This window comes from Mus caroli, unplaced genomic scaffold (assembly GCF_978045245.1).
Source record: "Mus caroli unplaced genomic scaffold, Mus_caroli_1 scaffold_15, whole genome shotgun sequence".
In the NCBI taxonomy this organism is placed as follows: domain Eukaryota; kingdom Metazoa; phylum Chordata; class Mammalia; order Rodentia; family Muridae; genus Mus; species Mus caroli.
In genome coordinates this window covers 99,825,815-99,842,547 of record NW_028227270.1, presented here as the reverse complement: position 1 = coordinate 99,842,547, position 16,733 = coordinate 99,825,815, and the positions used below count along the sequence as shown (strand labels likewise).

Below are 16,733 nucleotides of genomic sequence, written 5' to 3'. Positions count from 1 at the left end.
CAGGACTGAGCAGAGGAAACCCGCCTTCCCGCCCTGAGAGAGCAGCGCGACGCGGGAAGCCAGGCCCCGCCCCCGGCCCACCTCTTCCGCTCGGCCCTGAGGAGTCTGCGCGGCCGCGGGACCCCTTCCGACGCGGCCACGTTGCCCGGTGAGCCAGCCCGCGGCGCCCGGTTCCCGACTCCCCTCGGCTCGGCTCTCAGCCGGGCTCCGGGGCCCAGGCCTCCTCCCCGCGCTGTCGGTGAGGCGCAGCTGTGCGGGGACGGGTCTGGCCTCCCGAGAGCTCCGCGCGCGTCTGCGATCCCCGCGCCGGAGGCCCCGCCCCGCTCCGGAGCCGAGAAGCGGAGCGAGCGCGCCGAGCTCCGGCAGAGCTCGGCTCCGGGCTCATGCCCTGCGGCCCAGCCGGCCCGCGCCATGGCCTCCGGGAGCGTGGCCGAGTGCCTGCAGCAGGAGACTACCTGCCCCGTGTGCCTTCAGTACTTCGTGGAGCCCATGATGCTCGACTGCGGCCACAACATCTGTTGCGCGTGCCTGGCCCGCTGCTGGGGTGCCGCGGAGACTAACGTGTCGTGTCCGCAGTGCCGGGAGACCTTCCCGCAGCGCCACATGCGACCCAACCGGCACCTGGCCAACGTGACCCAACTGGTGAAGCAGCTGCGCACCGAGCGGCCGTCGGGGCCCGGCGGCGAGATGGGCGTGTGCGAGAAGCACCGGGAGCCTCTGAAGCTGTACTGCGAGCAGGACCAGATGCCCATCTGCGTGGTGTGCGACCGCTCGCGCGAGCACCGCGGCCACAGCGTGCTGCCCCTGGAGGAGGCGGTGGAGGGCTTCAAGGTAGGGCCGGGCCGGCGGACAAAGGGGCAACCCGGGGGCTTCCTGGTTTGACGCCGAGAAAATGGCGAGCCGGACGTGGGGCCCACCGCCGTCATTTCCTCCCTGTCGGCTGCGGAGCCTCCGCACTCAGACTGGGAAGGAGAACCTGTAGCTGGCGAGGCCAGGAGCGTCCCCACCCCCACCACCCACCCCGAGCGCCCCTGTTAACCGCCTCTACGCGTGCCGCGACTGGGACGGCGCGAGGAGACCCTCCCTTGACAAAGGAGATGCACATGGAGCCCAAGTACACTTCCATAGGCCTTGAACGCCTCGAACTCTGACCCAGGATACCAAACCAGACAGTCACTGTTGGCTGGCTGAATGCACATCGAGCAGTGCCCATCACTTAATCTGTGTCCCCAGTACTTCCCTGTAAACCTGTTTTAGAACTGAATGGAAATGAACAGAGCTTTTTACTGCTTAAGTAAATCATTTAGCCACTCTCAGACTCGGGAGATGGCTTATTGTGAAGGGGAAGTGAACTCACAGGACCTTTGTGGAGTGTTGAATAAACACTGGCACAGCTACACAGTAGTGCGAAAACGTTACATATAAAGGTAGCTCTGAAGTGATAATGATCTTGAGGGCTGCAGGGATCTATACCAACACAGTTATATATTTGTTTAAATGTGAGTTCATCCAAATGTCAGTCACGTTTACAAAGCTGTCACCTGTATCATTTCACTGGCTGGAGATAAGTTGTAATTTAGTAATGTTTACTGATTCTTTGAATGAGGAAAATAAATTTTTTTTTTCTGTATTCATCTGAGAAATAGCTTAACTTTTGAGCCTCCTTACCCAGATGTCTCGTAACTGCTTCTAGGAACTGGTAGGTGGCTTGAGTTTAAATAACAAATTGCTAGCACACTTGCTGGCCCCTGTGCTTTGGGCTCTTCCCAGGAGTGGCATTATGGTCTGAGAAGAGAGTCCAGTGGGGCCTTGGCATCTGTAGTTTGGGTTCATGTGTGAAAAGCAGAGTATTCTGATGCTGAGATCTGCAAAATCTTGAACTGGCCGACTATTTACTTTCTTCAGGAGCAAATCCAGAACCGACTGGACCACCTAAGAAGAGTGAAAGACTTGAAGAAGAGACGGCGGGCACAGGGGGAGCAGGCCCGAGCTGAGCTCTTGGTAAGGGTCCAGATCTCCAGCCTGCAGAGGCATTGATTGCATCAGGATAGTAAGCTTCTGAAGTGCTCTGAAAATCCCTGAGAGTTCTCGGCCTTGGCAGGGGTGTAGTGAGAAGCCTCTAAGCAGAGCCTATCCCCTTGGTGTCTGTCGTTCGCATCATTTAGCTCTGCCACACGTCTGAGTGAGTGGGGTCTTGACAACCTCTTGCTTGAAAATGGGATGAAGAAACTTCTCGGTGATCCTGTGTAGACTGAACTTAAACACGCAGCGTATCCGCTTTGGGAGGTTTGTCCAGAGAGAACTAACCCCTAGGAATCCCGAACCCTGGGCCTGCTTCTTGGGTCAGACACTAGCCAGTTTAAGTAGAGTGGGTGCAGGCTTTCTGGGCCTTAATTTCTTTCTGTTGGAATAGAGAGGTCAGACCTAAGAAACCTGTGGCTCTCCAGCAGTCAGTGCTGCCATTTCTTCCTTTGAAAGGTGTGTTTTGGGCTGAATCAGACAGTGTGTGGAAGTGAGACGAGGTTGCCAAGTGGCCTGCAGTAAGAAACACCTGTGCCAGGGTGTAAGTCACACTGCTTTGGATTGCATAAATTTATTTTTAGCTTTAATGTTATCTAAGATTATATTGTGTGCTTTATGACTTTGAAAGGCTTATCCAGCTTAAAAGAGGTCTGAGTAGAGGGCTCTTGGAGCAGTTGAGTTCAGGTCAGATTTTAGCAAACTTTCTGAAAAGAGCCAGTAATAAGTAGTTTTTCTTTGTTAGTTTACACAAGCCAAATCACAACACCCCAGTTAGTGCATCTCAAAAACAGCCGTGTCTAATACATAAATGAGTGGGTTTGGCTGGATTCAAGTAAAATCTTTCTTGACTGCTCTAGAGCCATCTTGCTGACCATTTATTTAGAAATAGTTTCACTGTGCAGCCAGGATGGGCTTGAACTCCATATTCCTGCCTTAGTCTCCCCCAAGTGTTGGGAGTGTGGATATGCACTGCCTCACGTGGTTTATAATTTCCTAGTTAGAGCTCTAGGTTTTTTTGATCTTAAATACATTATATAGTTAAGAATGACTTTGAAGTTCCAGTCTTCCCATGTCTGCCTTCCAAATGCTAGGAATACAGGCATAGAGGAATTAGAAAGAAATAAAGGAAAGATGGACAAACTGTAATAGAGACATTGTGTGGAAAGAAACCCATAAGCACCCCCCCCCCCAAAAAAAAAAAAAAATCAGGGCATGGCTTACTTACTGAGACCAAGTAAACAAGTCCAGGAAACTTTTGCTTGGTCATGCCAGGTCACGTCCACAGAGTGCAGACCTAACCCTGCCACTTCTGTATGACTGTTTGATGACGCTCAGTCTGCCAGGCAAGATGTTCATGGGCTCCAGTCATGTGGAACAATGTGATGTGCCTTCTCTCCCCACTTGGTTGCCGGTACCATTTGCTCACCTAGAAAGCCTATCTAGTTGATGCTTACATGGCATTCTATAAGACCCTGCGTGAACACAGATTTTAGGAAGACCATTCAGTTTCTCCTACTGTCTTTACTCATCCATGATGTGGGTGGACCTGACTCTTATTAGACCGGGTCCCTTAAGATCAGGGACTGTTTCTTAATTAATATTTGAAGTAATTCAGTTCATGGTCTTTGTGTGTCTGGTGTGTAAAGACTGGAAAGTGAGTGGGTAAGTATAGTGTGTATTTTAGTATAATTTGAAATGGTGAGATCTTGGGGTTAAATCATGGAGATTATCTTGAAGGATTCTAGGAGTGAGCCTTTCCTCTTCTTACCTTTGCTTGTCATTCACAGAGCCTGACTCAGATGGAGAGGGAAAAAATTGTTTGGGAGTTTGAGCAGCTCTATCACTCGTTGAAGGAGCATGAGTACCGCCTGTTGGCTCGCCTTGAGGAGCTCGACTTGGCCATCTATAACAGCATCAACGGGGCCATCACTCAGTTCTCCTGCAACATCTCCCACCTCAGTGGCCTGATTGCCCAGCTGGAAGAGAAGCAGCAGCAGCCCACTCGGGAGCTCTTACAGGTAACCAGGGGAGCACTGCAGGACAGGGCGGCAGCTCATCAGGCAGCATTGATGCTTCCCCGTGTCCTTTTTTAACAGCTGAAGTGTTAAGCATTTTGGAAGGAAAACACGTATGCTAGAAGTTGTGGTTGACACTACTCAGGTCTTCAGTTGCATTGTGTCATGGAAAAGGCAAAAGAAAAACCTAGTCCTTGGGTCTCTCCTGCACTTTCCTTTAGTCTTAGGGCCTCATTAATCTCAGAATAGATTATGTATAATAAAGCATTGGAGCTACAGGTCATTCAAGACCCTTTCATTATCCAGTAATTTTAATATATACAAATATTTTAACCATAGCCAAGAATACTGAGTGGAGAGCAGGTAGTTAACCTGAATGTTGCTATAGTTGTGCTGGTATAACTGAGGGAAGCCAAATGCTTTCCAGGGAAAGATCACAGTAGATGAACTACTACTGCCTGCCTGCCTGTCTTGTCTTCCATTGTTTTTTGTTTTTGGGCTTTTTGTTTGTTTGTTTGTTTGTTTTAGATTTCTTTCTTTCTTATTATATGTAAGTATAATACTGTAGCTGTCTTCAGACACTCCAGAAGAGGGCATCAGATCTCATTACGGATGGTTGTGAGTCACCATGTGGTTGCTGGGATTTGAACTCAGAACCTTCGGAAAAGCAGTCGGTGCTCTTAACCACTGAGCCATCTCTCCAGCCCTCTTCCATTGGTTTAAGTACTATGGAGGGCACAGGAATTAAGTGATGGGTGAATAAGCTTTCCTTAACTGTGTTTTAGTTTGGAGTTCAGACAATAAGTAAATGGTTATCACAGATTTTAATAAATGTCACTGGAAAGGGATTGTGAGGTACTACAGTAGTGAGAAAATTGTGACCTGCCATTTATTTCTGTTGCTACTTGTATCTAAGTAGGTTTTTATTATTTGAAGATGTTTGGGAAAGGTGAAGAAGGTTTTTCATCAAGGTGGAACTATATGATACTGAGGATAGATGTCTATGATTTTATCATACATAGTCATGCTCATTCATATACATAACATCTGTTGCTGCTTTCCTGTTACATCAGCAGTAGTGAGTGTGCGTGGAGACTATGAAACCTAAACTGCTTATCCTGTAACTCTTTAAGAAAAAGCTCACTAACCCCTTTTAACATGATAAGGGGGGGTGGCTTAAGCCTTGATAGATCTCACTGTGTTATTGCTAGAGAGAGAAGGGAGGGACTGTTGACCTGTGAGTTGGAATGACCAGGGTGGTGGGGGTAGGTAGATGACAGTCTTGATGTGGTTGATGCTTAACAGTACCAGAGCCAAAACCGTTTGGTTTAAAACTGGTCACCATTGATGACTTCATGTAGAACAGTCAAAGGAACCGTGTTAGAACTGAAAGTTAATCAGGTGCAGTGCATGTAAAACGTCAGGGTAGAGGACCAGTCGAAGGGTGATGCTGGAGAGGACTCAGACCGGGATGGCTGTCCCTTTATCTGGAAGGAGTGCTTAAAGGAACTAAATGTTTTGAAAGTGTAGGGAGGGTGTCTGGTAAGGATCAGGGGAGGGAACAACATGTGGACACTGTCAGAAATGGTGGGACGTCAGAAGTATGTGTTCCTAAGAAGGCTGGGGATGGAATGGTAGTTTGCTTTGAGTGGGTCTTCTGTTGTGGGAAGAAACTGTTGTGTATGGAGAAGCCTCTGCTCTGAGGCAGGGTAGGATTGGTGGTTGATGATAGATAGGTGGGTGTGGATGTATGATGGGGGGGGGGGTTGTGCACTTGTGGAGCTCAGAGGACTGCTAGTGATAGGGAATCAGTCACTCCTTTCACCTTTATGTGGGTTCTGCGGCTGGACTTCAGGTCATCAGGTCAAAGTAGGTGCTCTTACTCAGTGCCCAGCCCCACCTCCACTCCCCCGTGTTTATCCTTCTTGGGTGTTCACTGCTCTTCTGTAAGAGGTTTCACAGTGTATCCCTGGCTGTCCATCCAGTGTGTTTAGGGGAATTATAATGGGATTTTGTTTTAGTTTATCTTTGAGACAAAGGTTTGCTGTGTTGCCTAAGCTGACCTCAAGCTTGTATGTTCTTGCTTTGACCTCTAAACAACTACAATTTCATGCCAATACCACCACGCTCAGCATGAGACTATTTATCACTGTGTGAATCACGAAATTGAAGCTGGATGGTGGAAGTGTGCAAAAATTCAACCAGGAGATTAAGTCTGGATATCCGGGCTCTTTGGGGGAAAGCAAACTGCATGGAGGTCAGAAAAAAAGGCATACTACCTCGGATCACTTTTTGGGTTTTGTGAGATGGAGTCTCACATAACCCAGGTTGGCCTTGAATTTAGCTTTTACCTCATTTCCCAAGTGATAAAGTTGCAAGCTGTTTAAAACTTTATTGGAGCCGGGCTTGGTGGCGCACGCCTTTAATCCCAAGCACTCGGGAGGCAGAGGCAGGCGATTTCTGAGTTCAAGGCCAGCCTGGTCTACAAAGTGAGTTCCAGGACAGCCAGAGCTATACAGAGAAACCCTGCCTCGAAAAAACAACAACAAAAAATCTTTATTTGAACTTTTAACTACTTGAATTAGATAAGAGGCAACCTTGTCATAAGAATTGGAGGAGGGAGGACCTGGTGTGGTGGCACATACTCATCTTCCCAACATTTATGAGGCTGACTCTAAATTGCTGTGAGTTCAAGGCCAAGCTAAGGCTACAGAGTAGCCCCGTCACTTGGGAAGTAGAGGTAGGATCAGGAGTTTAAGCCTTGTTGGGCCACATGAGACCTTGTCTGAGGAAGAAAAAAAGTTTGAAAGAATATCCTGTGAGAAAATGAGCAAAACTCACAAAAAGACAAGCTGCAGAAACATAAAATTGACCCATGAATGTAAGCAGACAGACCAGCATTTACAAAAAAGGAGGGAATGCCAACTAAAGCTACACTAAGGTGTCCCATATTAGATAGTGGGAATCAAAGTTGTCCAAGTATGAAAGTATATAGTAAAATGATTGCTTCAACACACTCTCTCTCTCTCTCTCTCTCTCTCTCTCTCAGATATTGACATTGTGATATTGCAAACAATCTAACTTCTAATCCTAAAAGATCGATTTAGTCAGCTAAACACCTACCCCACAGAATACTGTGCAACTTTTTTTTTTAAGATTTATTTATTATTATACATTAGTACACTGTAGCTGTCTTCAGATGCACCAGAAGAGGGTGTCAGATCTCATTATGGGTGGTTGTGAGCCACCATGTGGTTGCTGGGATTTGAACTCAGGACCTTCTGAAGAGCTGTCAGTGCTCTTATCCACTGAGCCATCTCGCCAGCCCTCTGTGCAACTTTTTAAAAGGAGAAAGGTAACTAGTAGAAGCCTGAAGTAGTGCTGCATTCCCATATTACCAGTGTTCTGTAGGCAGAGGTAGGGCACTCAATGCCACATTAAATCTAGACTGCTCTGCATAGCTAGTTTCGGGCCAGTCAGGTCTAGACTTAGTAATATCCTGTCTCAAGAGGACCTATAAACTAATGGATGGTTTCTAGTATACAGAGAGCTAAGAGGAAAAAAGCAAAATGCAAAATAAGTATGGGGCTGGAACTATAGCTCAGTGGTTGAGTCTTTCCTGCTCTTCTAGGAAAGTTCAGTTCCCAGTGCTCAGATCAGCTGGCTCACAGCTGCCTACACTTTCAGCTCCAGGGATCCACTGAGTTCCTCTAGGCTCTGTGCATACAACACACACAAATAAAATTTTAAAATGATAATATAGTATGGCACTTTGGGGAGGAAGAGGTTGAAGAATACATGTACGAGCTAGTTTTGCAAAGGAAACAATTATAGGGCAAAGAGCAAATGAGATAGGAGGGGTCAGGAAAGAGGAGAAGGAAACTGAAAATCGGATACAACAACATTAAGGGTACTAGATGGAGAAAGAGTATGCAGGAGTTGGCTGCAAGTGTGGCTGTTCTGTTTACTTGTGGTTCTCGAATTTTTCTGTAAGTATTCTGTACATGCAGATAGCTGAGGCCCAAGAGTAGGATGCCTGAGTCAGTGAATCCTTACTGCCTCTGCCTGATTTCTAGGTCCTTCAGGTTGAATTATCTTCTTGTCTGTAGTGTCCAAGGGGGCGTGGGGGGCAGGCCCATAGGTGGATTTTCAGTGAACTTTTGGAAGAAAACTGAAATTATGCTTATCATCTCATGGTTTCTCTTCTCTTCTCTTCTCTTGCAGGACATTGGAGACACACTGAGCAGGTACTGTTCTCTGTCCCGTGTGATGTGTACTAAGGCTGTCTCGGCCCATTGATCTGTAAATCCCCATTGGAGGCCAAGCAGAGCGCCCAAGTAGATGGCTTACTGAGTCTGCCTGAAGGGAGGGAGTCTCTACCCTTCAGGAAACTAAAGAAACCTTAACTCCTCCGTGGGACTTCAGAGCAGGGTTGAGCCTAATGGAGCATACCTTTATTCCCATTGATTAGGAGACAGGCAGGGGGCTGATCTCTCTTGAGTTTGGGGCCAGCCCGGTCTATGTAGTGAGTTCTAGAACAGCCCAGGGCTACACAGAGAAACCCTAAACCCTGTCTCCAAAAAAAAAAAAAAAAAAAATGGAGCTTTTTGACAATTTGCCGTTAGTGTGGGAGAGTTCACTTGTGAGGGTGCTATGGTTTGGGTGTTGGGACACCTCCAGAGCTTGACAAGAGTACAAGAGCAATTATGACTCTTGCTTCCTGCAAATTCCAGAGTCTTTCCCATTTTGTTATCTTACTCATTAATATAGTAAAGCATATAAGGCCTAAGGGCGGCGTGGCCAGCTTGCAGCTGTTGATGGGTCATACAGATTCCAGCTGTAGTCATTTCTCTACTGTGCTGTCAAATGGAAAGTGACCATAGTTCAGTAGTATGCCGTGTGTTTGCCGTAAAAGGGCCTAGGGTTTGATTGTCAGCATCAGAATTGGAGGGAAGAGAGGAGAGAGACGTGAGACCAGAAGAAAGAGGGAGAAATTGGAACAGGCCATCATAGCTACAAGTTAGATATTCGGGCTTTGGAAAGATGGTGGTTAATGTGACGGTGCCTGCAGGAGTGAGACTGATGTTGAGGGAGCAGAATTTGGAAGAGGATTAGAATACTGCAGTTTAATGTGTTGGCTGGGAGATGTATGCAGATAACTGTTCCTTACAGCTCCTCAGCAGTTAAGGGCTCTTGCCATTCAGACTGGAATTTGTTTCACAGCACCCAGCTGTAAGTTGCCTATAATTGCAGATCCAAGGGATCCCTTTTCTAGTGTCCACGGGCACTCAAATATGTGGCATGCATACAGACACACACATCACTTTGTAGACCAGGCTGGCCTGCTGAACTCTGGGTTTCAAGGCATCTTAATCTCTCATGCAGCTCAGTCATAAGATCACAGATTGGCCAGCCATGAGCTACAGTGTGTGGAAGGTGGGAGAAAACAAATCTTTGCTGTGCATTCCACTTTAGTGGCTAGGAAATTGTGTCTTACTACTTGTACAGTGTCTCTCTGTCGAAAGACGGTGTTCTCTCTGTTTGGGAACCTGAATAGTCTAGATAATTACCAACGGCTTTTGTCATGGAAACTTTGCTTCCTGGCAAGGGCAGCCTCATAATTCATTCTCATTTTGAAGACTTGCTTTTCTGTTTCCTTTGTTTTGGAAGTTTGGGGGCAAGATCTCACTAAGTAGCCCTAGGTGGCCTGGGACAAGCAGTGATCTTTATGTTCCTGCCTCCTGAGTGCTGCTGATGTTATAGGGGGAGCTGACATACCCACTGAACACTTGATAATTGCAAAGCTCTGAGCTAGTGCTTTAGCAGAGATGGAAATGAAAAGGTTATCTATCTCTCTCTCACTGTGGTTTAGAGGAAAGTTGTAAAGTTTGTGGTAGCTAGCTCTAAAGACTGCCTACTTGTGTTGGACAGGTTATTGTGGTCCTCAAAAGGTTGAAGGATTGAGGGGAAAGATGTATTGTTACTATCTATAATTTTGTTGTTTTGTTTTGTTTTAGGGCTGAAAGAATCAGGATCCCTGAGCCCTGGATCACACCCCCAGATCTACAAGAGAAAATCCATATTTTTGCCCAAAAATGTCTGTTTTTGACAGAAAGTCTAAAACAGTTCACAGGTAACATGAGGAAGAAAGTGGGTTTGTGTTCTGAGTGTGTGGTTATCATTGTCATTTGAGGATGCATTTTCTAACCAGTTAGAGTCATATAAACTGAATCTCTTCTTTTTTTGTTTTTAGAAAAGATGCAGTCAGATATGGAGAAGATTCAAGGTAAATTTACCTATTTACTGAGCTCTTGACATTTTAAGTTTCTTGGAAAGAAGCGGGTATATATAGACAGTCCAGGGGGTGTCAACAAGATGGCTCAGTAAGTGGAGTCACTTACTGGGCAAACCTGTCGACCTCAGTCTGGTACTTGGAACCTATATAAAGGTGTAAGGAGAGAACAGACTCCACGTGTGTAATGAGATTTGTGATCACACACGCACACGTTATCCATGTGCTTCCCTACTTGACACCGTTGCTTTAGTTTGGGTTTGGTTGAGACAGTCATAATGTGTAGCCCAGTCTAGCCTATTACTCACCGGTCTCCTGCCTCAGACCTTCTGCCTCTGGGGTTACAGGTGTTGCGCCATATCCACAGCTACTACGTTTAGTTCAGTGGCTAGTAACCAGAAGTGGCTTTCCTTGATCTGATTCTTGTTTATTTCTCTTCCTCTTCCTTTGCCACTTCAAAGACTTGTGTGAAATCCTTGGCCAGCTAGAAACCCCACATAAATTAATGATGGCAGTGGGTGTCATTTGAGCCACCCAGCCTCTACAGCAAAGATGGTTCGTACAAGTTAAGAGTTATATATATCTATGTCATGCATTTGAACTTTGCCTTTGCAGAATCCAGTGGCTCTCTGGAGGGTGGAATTCTTGATCTTGGCTCGGTCTGATACCATGTTTTACAAAGTTCATACATGTTATCTGTATAGCCAAGGTTCCCAAACCCCCTAACCCTAAAAATCCTTGCATGTGCAAAGCATAGTGGTGCATGCCTGTAAACCTAGTACTTTACAGCTGATCAGCAATGGCTGCCATGAGTTTGAAGCCAGCCTGGGCCATATAGTGAGTTTCAGGTCAGCCTGAGTTACATAGTAAGACTGTCTTTTTAAAAGAGAAAAAAATTCCTGGGCAGATAAGCAGATATGGAGTCATAACATCAAGTGAAAATCAGTACCCAGTTGACACGGGCGTTCTGCAATGCTAGTGGATCCCATTGCTTTATGGTTTTTTGGTTTTTTTCTTACTTAACATGTTTCCTAGAAGGACACACAGGTTCAGTAACTTCTTTCCTCTCTTGTCTTTCAGAGTTGAGAGAGGCTCAGTTATACTCAGGTAGGTACCTGAAGACAAACCATGTTGAAGAAAGGATTAAAAGCCCTGTGAGCCTAACCACTAGTATAAGTGCTTTGAGACAGCCTCAAGTTTGAATCCTTTAGTTGCATATACACAGATATCATTCAGCCAGAAGCCCAGTAGTTGGGAACCTGAGGTAGGGACATCGGGAGTTTAAGGCCATTTTTTGCTACTTAGTTAATCCACCTAGATTTCTGTTTCAAAAAAGATAAATGGAAAAACTTGAATAGAGTGGATGTTCAAGGCAAATTCTCAGAACAAATACAAGAATGATTTGAAAGGTGGTGATATTAAACTATTGGCCACCAAAGTTTTCAAATTCAGAAATTAGACATGTGTAAAGAAGCTTTAAATGAAATCTACGAAGGAGGTTGAGCCTTAGATGTGAGAAAAGGAATGGGAAATAAAATTGTATTACTTTCATTGTTATCCATACAGAGGCAATCAGCTAATCTAACAGTAAAGTTTTAGGTTCTGAGTCAGGGTCTTACTATGGAACACTGGCCATGCGACATGGGCTGGTCTGGAACTCCTGAAGATATCTTCTGCCTCGGTCTCCACGTGTGCCACCATGCTTAGTTCCAACAGAATTTTTTACATATGCAGTTCACCGTGTGTCTGATATATAATGAGTACAGCCTCTGGTGGGCATCTCCTACAGTGTTCTGGGGAAGTCAGTGAATACCAGGTGATCTTGAGTGGGCTCTTCTGGCCCTCAGCTGACCCCCCCCCCCTTTGTTTCTACAGTTGATGTGACCCTGGACCCAGACACAGCCTATCCCAGTCTGATTCTTTCTGATAATCTTCGGCAAGTACGGTACAGTTACCTCCAGCAGGATCTTCCAGACAACCCTGAGCGATTCAATCTGTTTCCCTGTGTCTTGGGCTCTCCATGTTTCATCGCTGGGAGACATTACTGGGAGGTAGAGGTGGGAGATAAAGCCAAGTGGACCATAGGTGTCTGTGAAGACTCGGTGTGCAGAAAAGGTGGAGTGACCTCAGCCCCCCAGAATGGATTCTGGGCAGTGTCATTGTGGTATGGGAAAGAATATTGGGCTCTTACATCCCCAATGACTGCACTCCCCCTGCGGACCCCTCTCCAGAGGGTAGGGATTTTCTTGGACTATGATGCTGGTGAGGTTTCCTTCTACAATGTGACCGAGAGGTGCCATACCTTTACTTTCTCTCATGCTACCTTCTGTGGGCCAGTCCGGCCCTACTTCAGCCTAAGCTACTCGGGAGGGAAGAGCGCAGCTCCTTTGATCATCTGCCCTATGAGTGGGATTGATGGGTTTTCTGGCCATGTTGGGAATCATGGTCATTCCATGGAGACCTCTCCGTGAGGAAGTGAACATAGACCACGAGTGCTGTTGCCTGTAATCCTACCCCAGGCACAAGGGATCTTGTCCTGATTCCTGTCCATCAAAATTGGGTGTCCTTACCATTTCCATGCCCCTACAGTAGAGACAAGATGTCCATCCATGGTCTCTGCTGCATTTTCCCTTCCCTTGCAGATTGTGAGATGTAATGAAAAGTATTGCTATTTCCCAGAAATAAAAACCAGATTCCTCCTCCTGTGTTTCATACGTCTTGTTTTTGTTTTACACATGACTGAAGGACATAAAAAGAATAGGATTTAGATTTGGAGACCCACTTTCCACTTTCCTGTCCTGGCTTCTCTCCGTGTGGATCACAATATGGAAGTATGAGCCAAATAAAACCTTTCCTCCCAAGGGGCTTTTGTCCATGTTTGTCATAGCAAGAGAGACGCAACTTTAAAAATTGGCGCCGGATTCATGAGCTATTGCTGTGATAGACCTGACCTTGTTTTGCAAAGGATTTTGAAAGTGTTTGTAACTTTGGTTTGGAAATTAAGAGTGTTGAGAAATGCAGATGATAGACTTAGGAAGTTTCAGGGGGGAACAAAGACTGGGTAATTTTGTAATATATTTGAATTAAGAATGTGTGGTTTCGGGGGCTGGTGAGATGGCTCAGTGGGTAAGAGCACCCGACTGCTCTTCCGAAGGTCCAGAGTTCAAATCCCAGCAACCACATGGTGGCTCACAACCATCTGTACCGAGATCTGGTGCCCTCTTCTGGAGTGTCTGAAGACAGCTACAGTGTACTTACATATAATAAATAAATAAATCTTTAAAAAAAAAAAAAAAAGAATGCTGCACCAGTTAAGTTAAAAAAAAAAAAAGAATGTGTGGTTTCTGCACAACTGGGGCTGAAGAATTGGGTGTGAATAACAAGACACCAATACCACTGAAGTGAAACTTGTTTTTCTACAACAGTCACTGCTGGTTACCTGGGGCTAAAGAATCAACTAATTAACAGAAGGCCAGCACTATTGAGGTGAAATCTGGGAAGTGTTTCCTCAGGGTCAGCACACACAAGTAGTGGTCCAGAGAGGGCCAAGACTGCATCTTGGGCCTGGTCTATTTAAAAAGTCTCCAGTAAGCAGTGGTCCTGGTAATCCTTCAGTTCTGCCTCCTGGGTCCAGCCCTGAGCGCCTGCCCTGGTACCCATCACTCAGTGATGGGCTGTAATCCAAGGAAACCCTTTCCTCCCCAGGATGCTTTTCTGGTCAGTGTTTTACCATAACAGTAGAGAGCAATTTGAGACAGTCCTGGACCATGTCTCCTTTTTAAGAACCCAGGATGGATAACAAGACTGTTGAAATGACACACACACCCTTCCCATTTTTCTTTCATGAAATGGTACCTCTACTCTGATTGCATCCATAAATATGGCCTAGTTTTCATTACAGTTATTTTACATTAATGGTGAAAAATGACTCTGCCTCTGTAGTGACATAAAATTTAACTGGTGGCTCTGCTTCCGTGGATTTCTAATGATTGGCTTTGCTCCCTTCATTCTGTTGAAAGGTCTCTCGGTGCTAGGTGCATATATCTAAGATAATCCTTGGCGTGTTTGTGAGCTGGAGGTGTTGACAGGTAGTAGTGCTTCCAGGGCCTCATTGTATCCTTTTGGGAGCAGCTGTACCATTAGAGGCCTTTGGAGGGAGAAGCTATAGTCACTTTGAGCAAGCCCTACTGTGGTTCTTAGCCCTGCTTCCTTTTGGATACATGCCTTGCTGTGTTTACCACCTAAAAGTGAGGTGGACTAAAGTCTCATTTGCAATAGTTAGTTGGCTAACTTTATTTAGAGTGTCGGACAATTCACACTCTTGGGGATTTAAGAAGGTTTACATTGAGTAAACTGTACAGTCTCAAGGACAAGTCACATGTGCCAAGAAACATTTTTTTCCATACAGGCACATAAATGGATAACAATAACCAGTTGTAATTAATAATTTCTAAGCTTGCTCCTGTCTGGTAGACGTGGGAAGACTGTGGGAGCACATTCTAAGTCCATCATTTTGAAGAAACTGAGGTTGCAAGACTGGTCTTTTTTTCTTGGGGTTTTCTCACAAGTGCTCGATTCCTCTTGCATGACTCCTTCCCAACACTATTTAGAAATAAACTGAAAATGTTTGCGTATATTGCTGTTATATTTTGGGTCTTGGGTGAGAAGTGGTGGTAGAGGCTATTGATTTTTCCAGTTTGGAAAAACAGTATTTTATATTATTATTATATTATGTATTATTACGTCCAAAATCTCTGACATAATAGCTTCCTTTCAGGTAGTTTGTACAGATGCTTTCTCAGTGCCCTGTCACTGTTTCTAGTGCTGAGAAGCTACTGTGCCTTACACATAGCCTAGAGCCATTGTGTTGGCTGATCCTCCAATGTCACTGTGAGAATGTTTCCAGGCCTCTGTGGGGTATTACTACTAGTGTTGTGCAGTTTTTGTTCTTGAGACAGAATCTCTTGGAGCCTACACTGGCCTCAGACTTGGTGTGATCTTCCTGACTTGGTCCTTTGGGTGCTGGGATTACAGGGAGAAGGCATGTGCTCAGCTGAGTGTTTTTAAATTGTCTCTGAAAGAATGCAGCCCTGAGTGGAATAGACTGGAGGGCTCAAAACATGCTTCCTAACAAAACAACCAGCCCAGGTTTGTGGATGATGTCACCATATCCTGCAGAAAATGAGGTGTTCTTGGGTTACCCAGGTCACTCAAGGATGAATTAAGGCCTTGCTGGCAGCAGGGAGTTCCAGCCTCTATGGACTGAATCTTTGAACAGCCACACTAAAGTATATTTATTTGTTGTTCATGAAAGTTGTTTTTTTGGTAAAACAAATTCCTCATTCCAAGGGTCCTAATTGAATCCCTATAGCTGATGGAATGTATCACGCCTCTGCAAGTTTAGTCCTTATTGTACACTGTTTGCAGTACTCAACAATGCAAGACATTCTAAGTGTTCCACACGACTAGTGACCAAAGTCATTGCAAAAGCTGTAAAGCTCCTTCAGAAAAACAGCTCTGCAGATAACAGAAAACATCACTGTTTTCTATAGTGATTTATCTTCAAGGTCAGAGTACACCTGGAAAACAACCCTTCTAATGTTTGCCCTAGATATAATGATTCTAGACGTCCCATTGCAGTGAGGCTGAGGAAAGTCTCAGCAGTCTAAGCTACTTCTGCACAAGTCCTCAGAATACTAGATTGTTTAGCTACATGCACATTTTAATATACTCATTCCTAGTCTAGCACTGGGCTTCCATGGCTAAAGGCCATTAGTAGATGTGTCCTAATGAATGAATTATGTCCCAACTCTTCAACCCAGGTGGCTTCCACAAGGCTGGCTTATCGTCTACAGGTGTATAAATGCTTAGACTACTACACATGTATTTGAAACACTGACACTGAAGTTGTCCTCTGACCTCTGCACACAGCACCATGGTATGTGAGGCAGAAGATGTGCATTGCACACAAATACATTTAAAGGTGAAACTTAATGCTGAGTGAAAAAAATACCAGTTATGTTTATGAACAAAAGGATCGCCATTCCTTGAGTGTGTAGGGAGATGACCAAGAGGAAGCAGCCAAGAGGTGATGTTTGTGTTTAATGGTGGTGGGTTCATGAGTATTTAAGATTCAACTTTTAAAAAGTCCTATTTGAATGGGATAAACAGCCCTCGAACTGAGCTGGAGAGAGAGATGGTGCAGCAGTTGACTGGTTGAATTCTCAGTATTCCGGTCTGAGGGCATCTGATGCTATTTTATGACCTTCACAGAAACCAGGCACAGATATACATACATATAGGCAAAACCTTCACATATATTTAAAATAAAATCTAAGTGACCCTGAAGCTAGTTCTAAATCATTCATCTGCATGTATAGGAAGGCGAGCAGCCCTGGCTGTTG

At 45.4% G+C, this 16,733-nt stretch overlaps 1 protein-coding gene across 1 annotated transcript; it reads left to right on the top strand.

Moving 5' to 3' along the window:
• The first annotated feature begins 14 nt into the window (after positions 1–14).
• Trim27 (tripartite motif containing 27) lies at positions 15–13,028 on the top strand. The gene is made up of 8 exons (XM_021180759.2): positions 15–831; positions 1,906–2,001; positions 3,810–4,040; positions 8,262–8,284; positions 10,055–10,170; positions 10,291–10,323; positions 11,410–11,436; positions 12,205–13,028. Exons 1-8 carry the CDS (start codon positions 412–414, stop codon positions 12,798–12,800), a joined length of 1,542 nt encoding a protein of 513 aa, XP_021036418.1. The 5' UTR covers positions 15–411; the 3' UTR covers positions 12,801–13,028.
• The last annotated feature ends 3,705 nt before the right edge of the window (positions 13,029–16,733 follow it).

Coding starts and splice junctions, on each gene's coding strand:
- Trim27 (XM_021180759.2), top strand. CDS start 412: ATGGCCTCCGGGAGCGTGGCCGAGTGCCTGCAGCAGGAGACTACCTGC. Junction 832..1,905: donor AGGCGGTGGAGGGCTTCAAG/GTAGGGCCGGGC, acceptor TACTTTCTTCAG/GAGCAAATCCAGAACCGACT. Junction 8,285..10,054: donor ATTGGAGACACACTGAGCAG/GTACTGTTCTCT, acceptor GTTTTGTTTTAG/GGCTGAAAGAATCAGGATCC.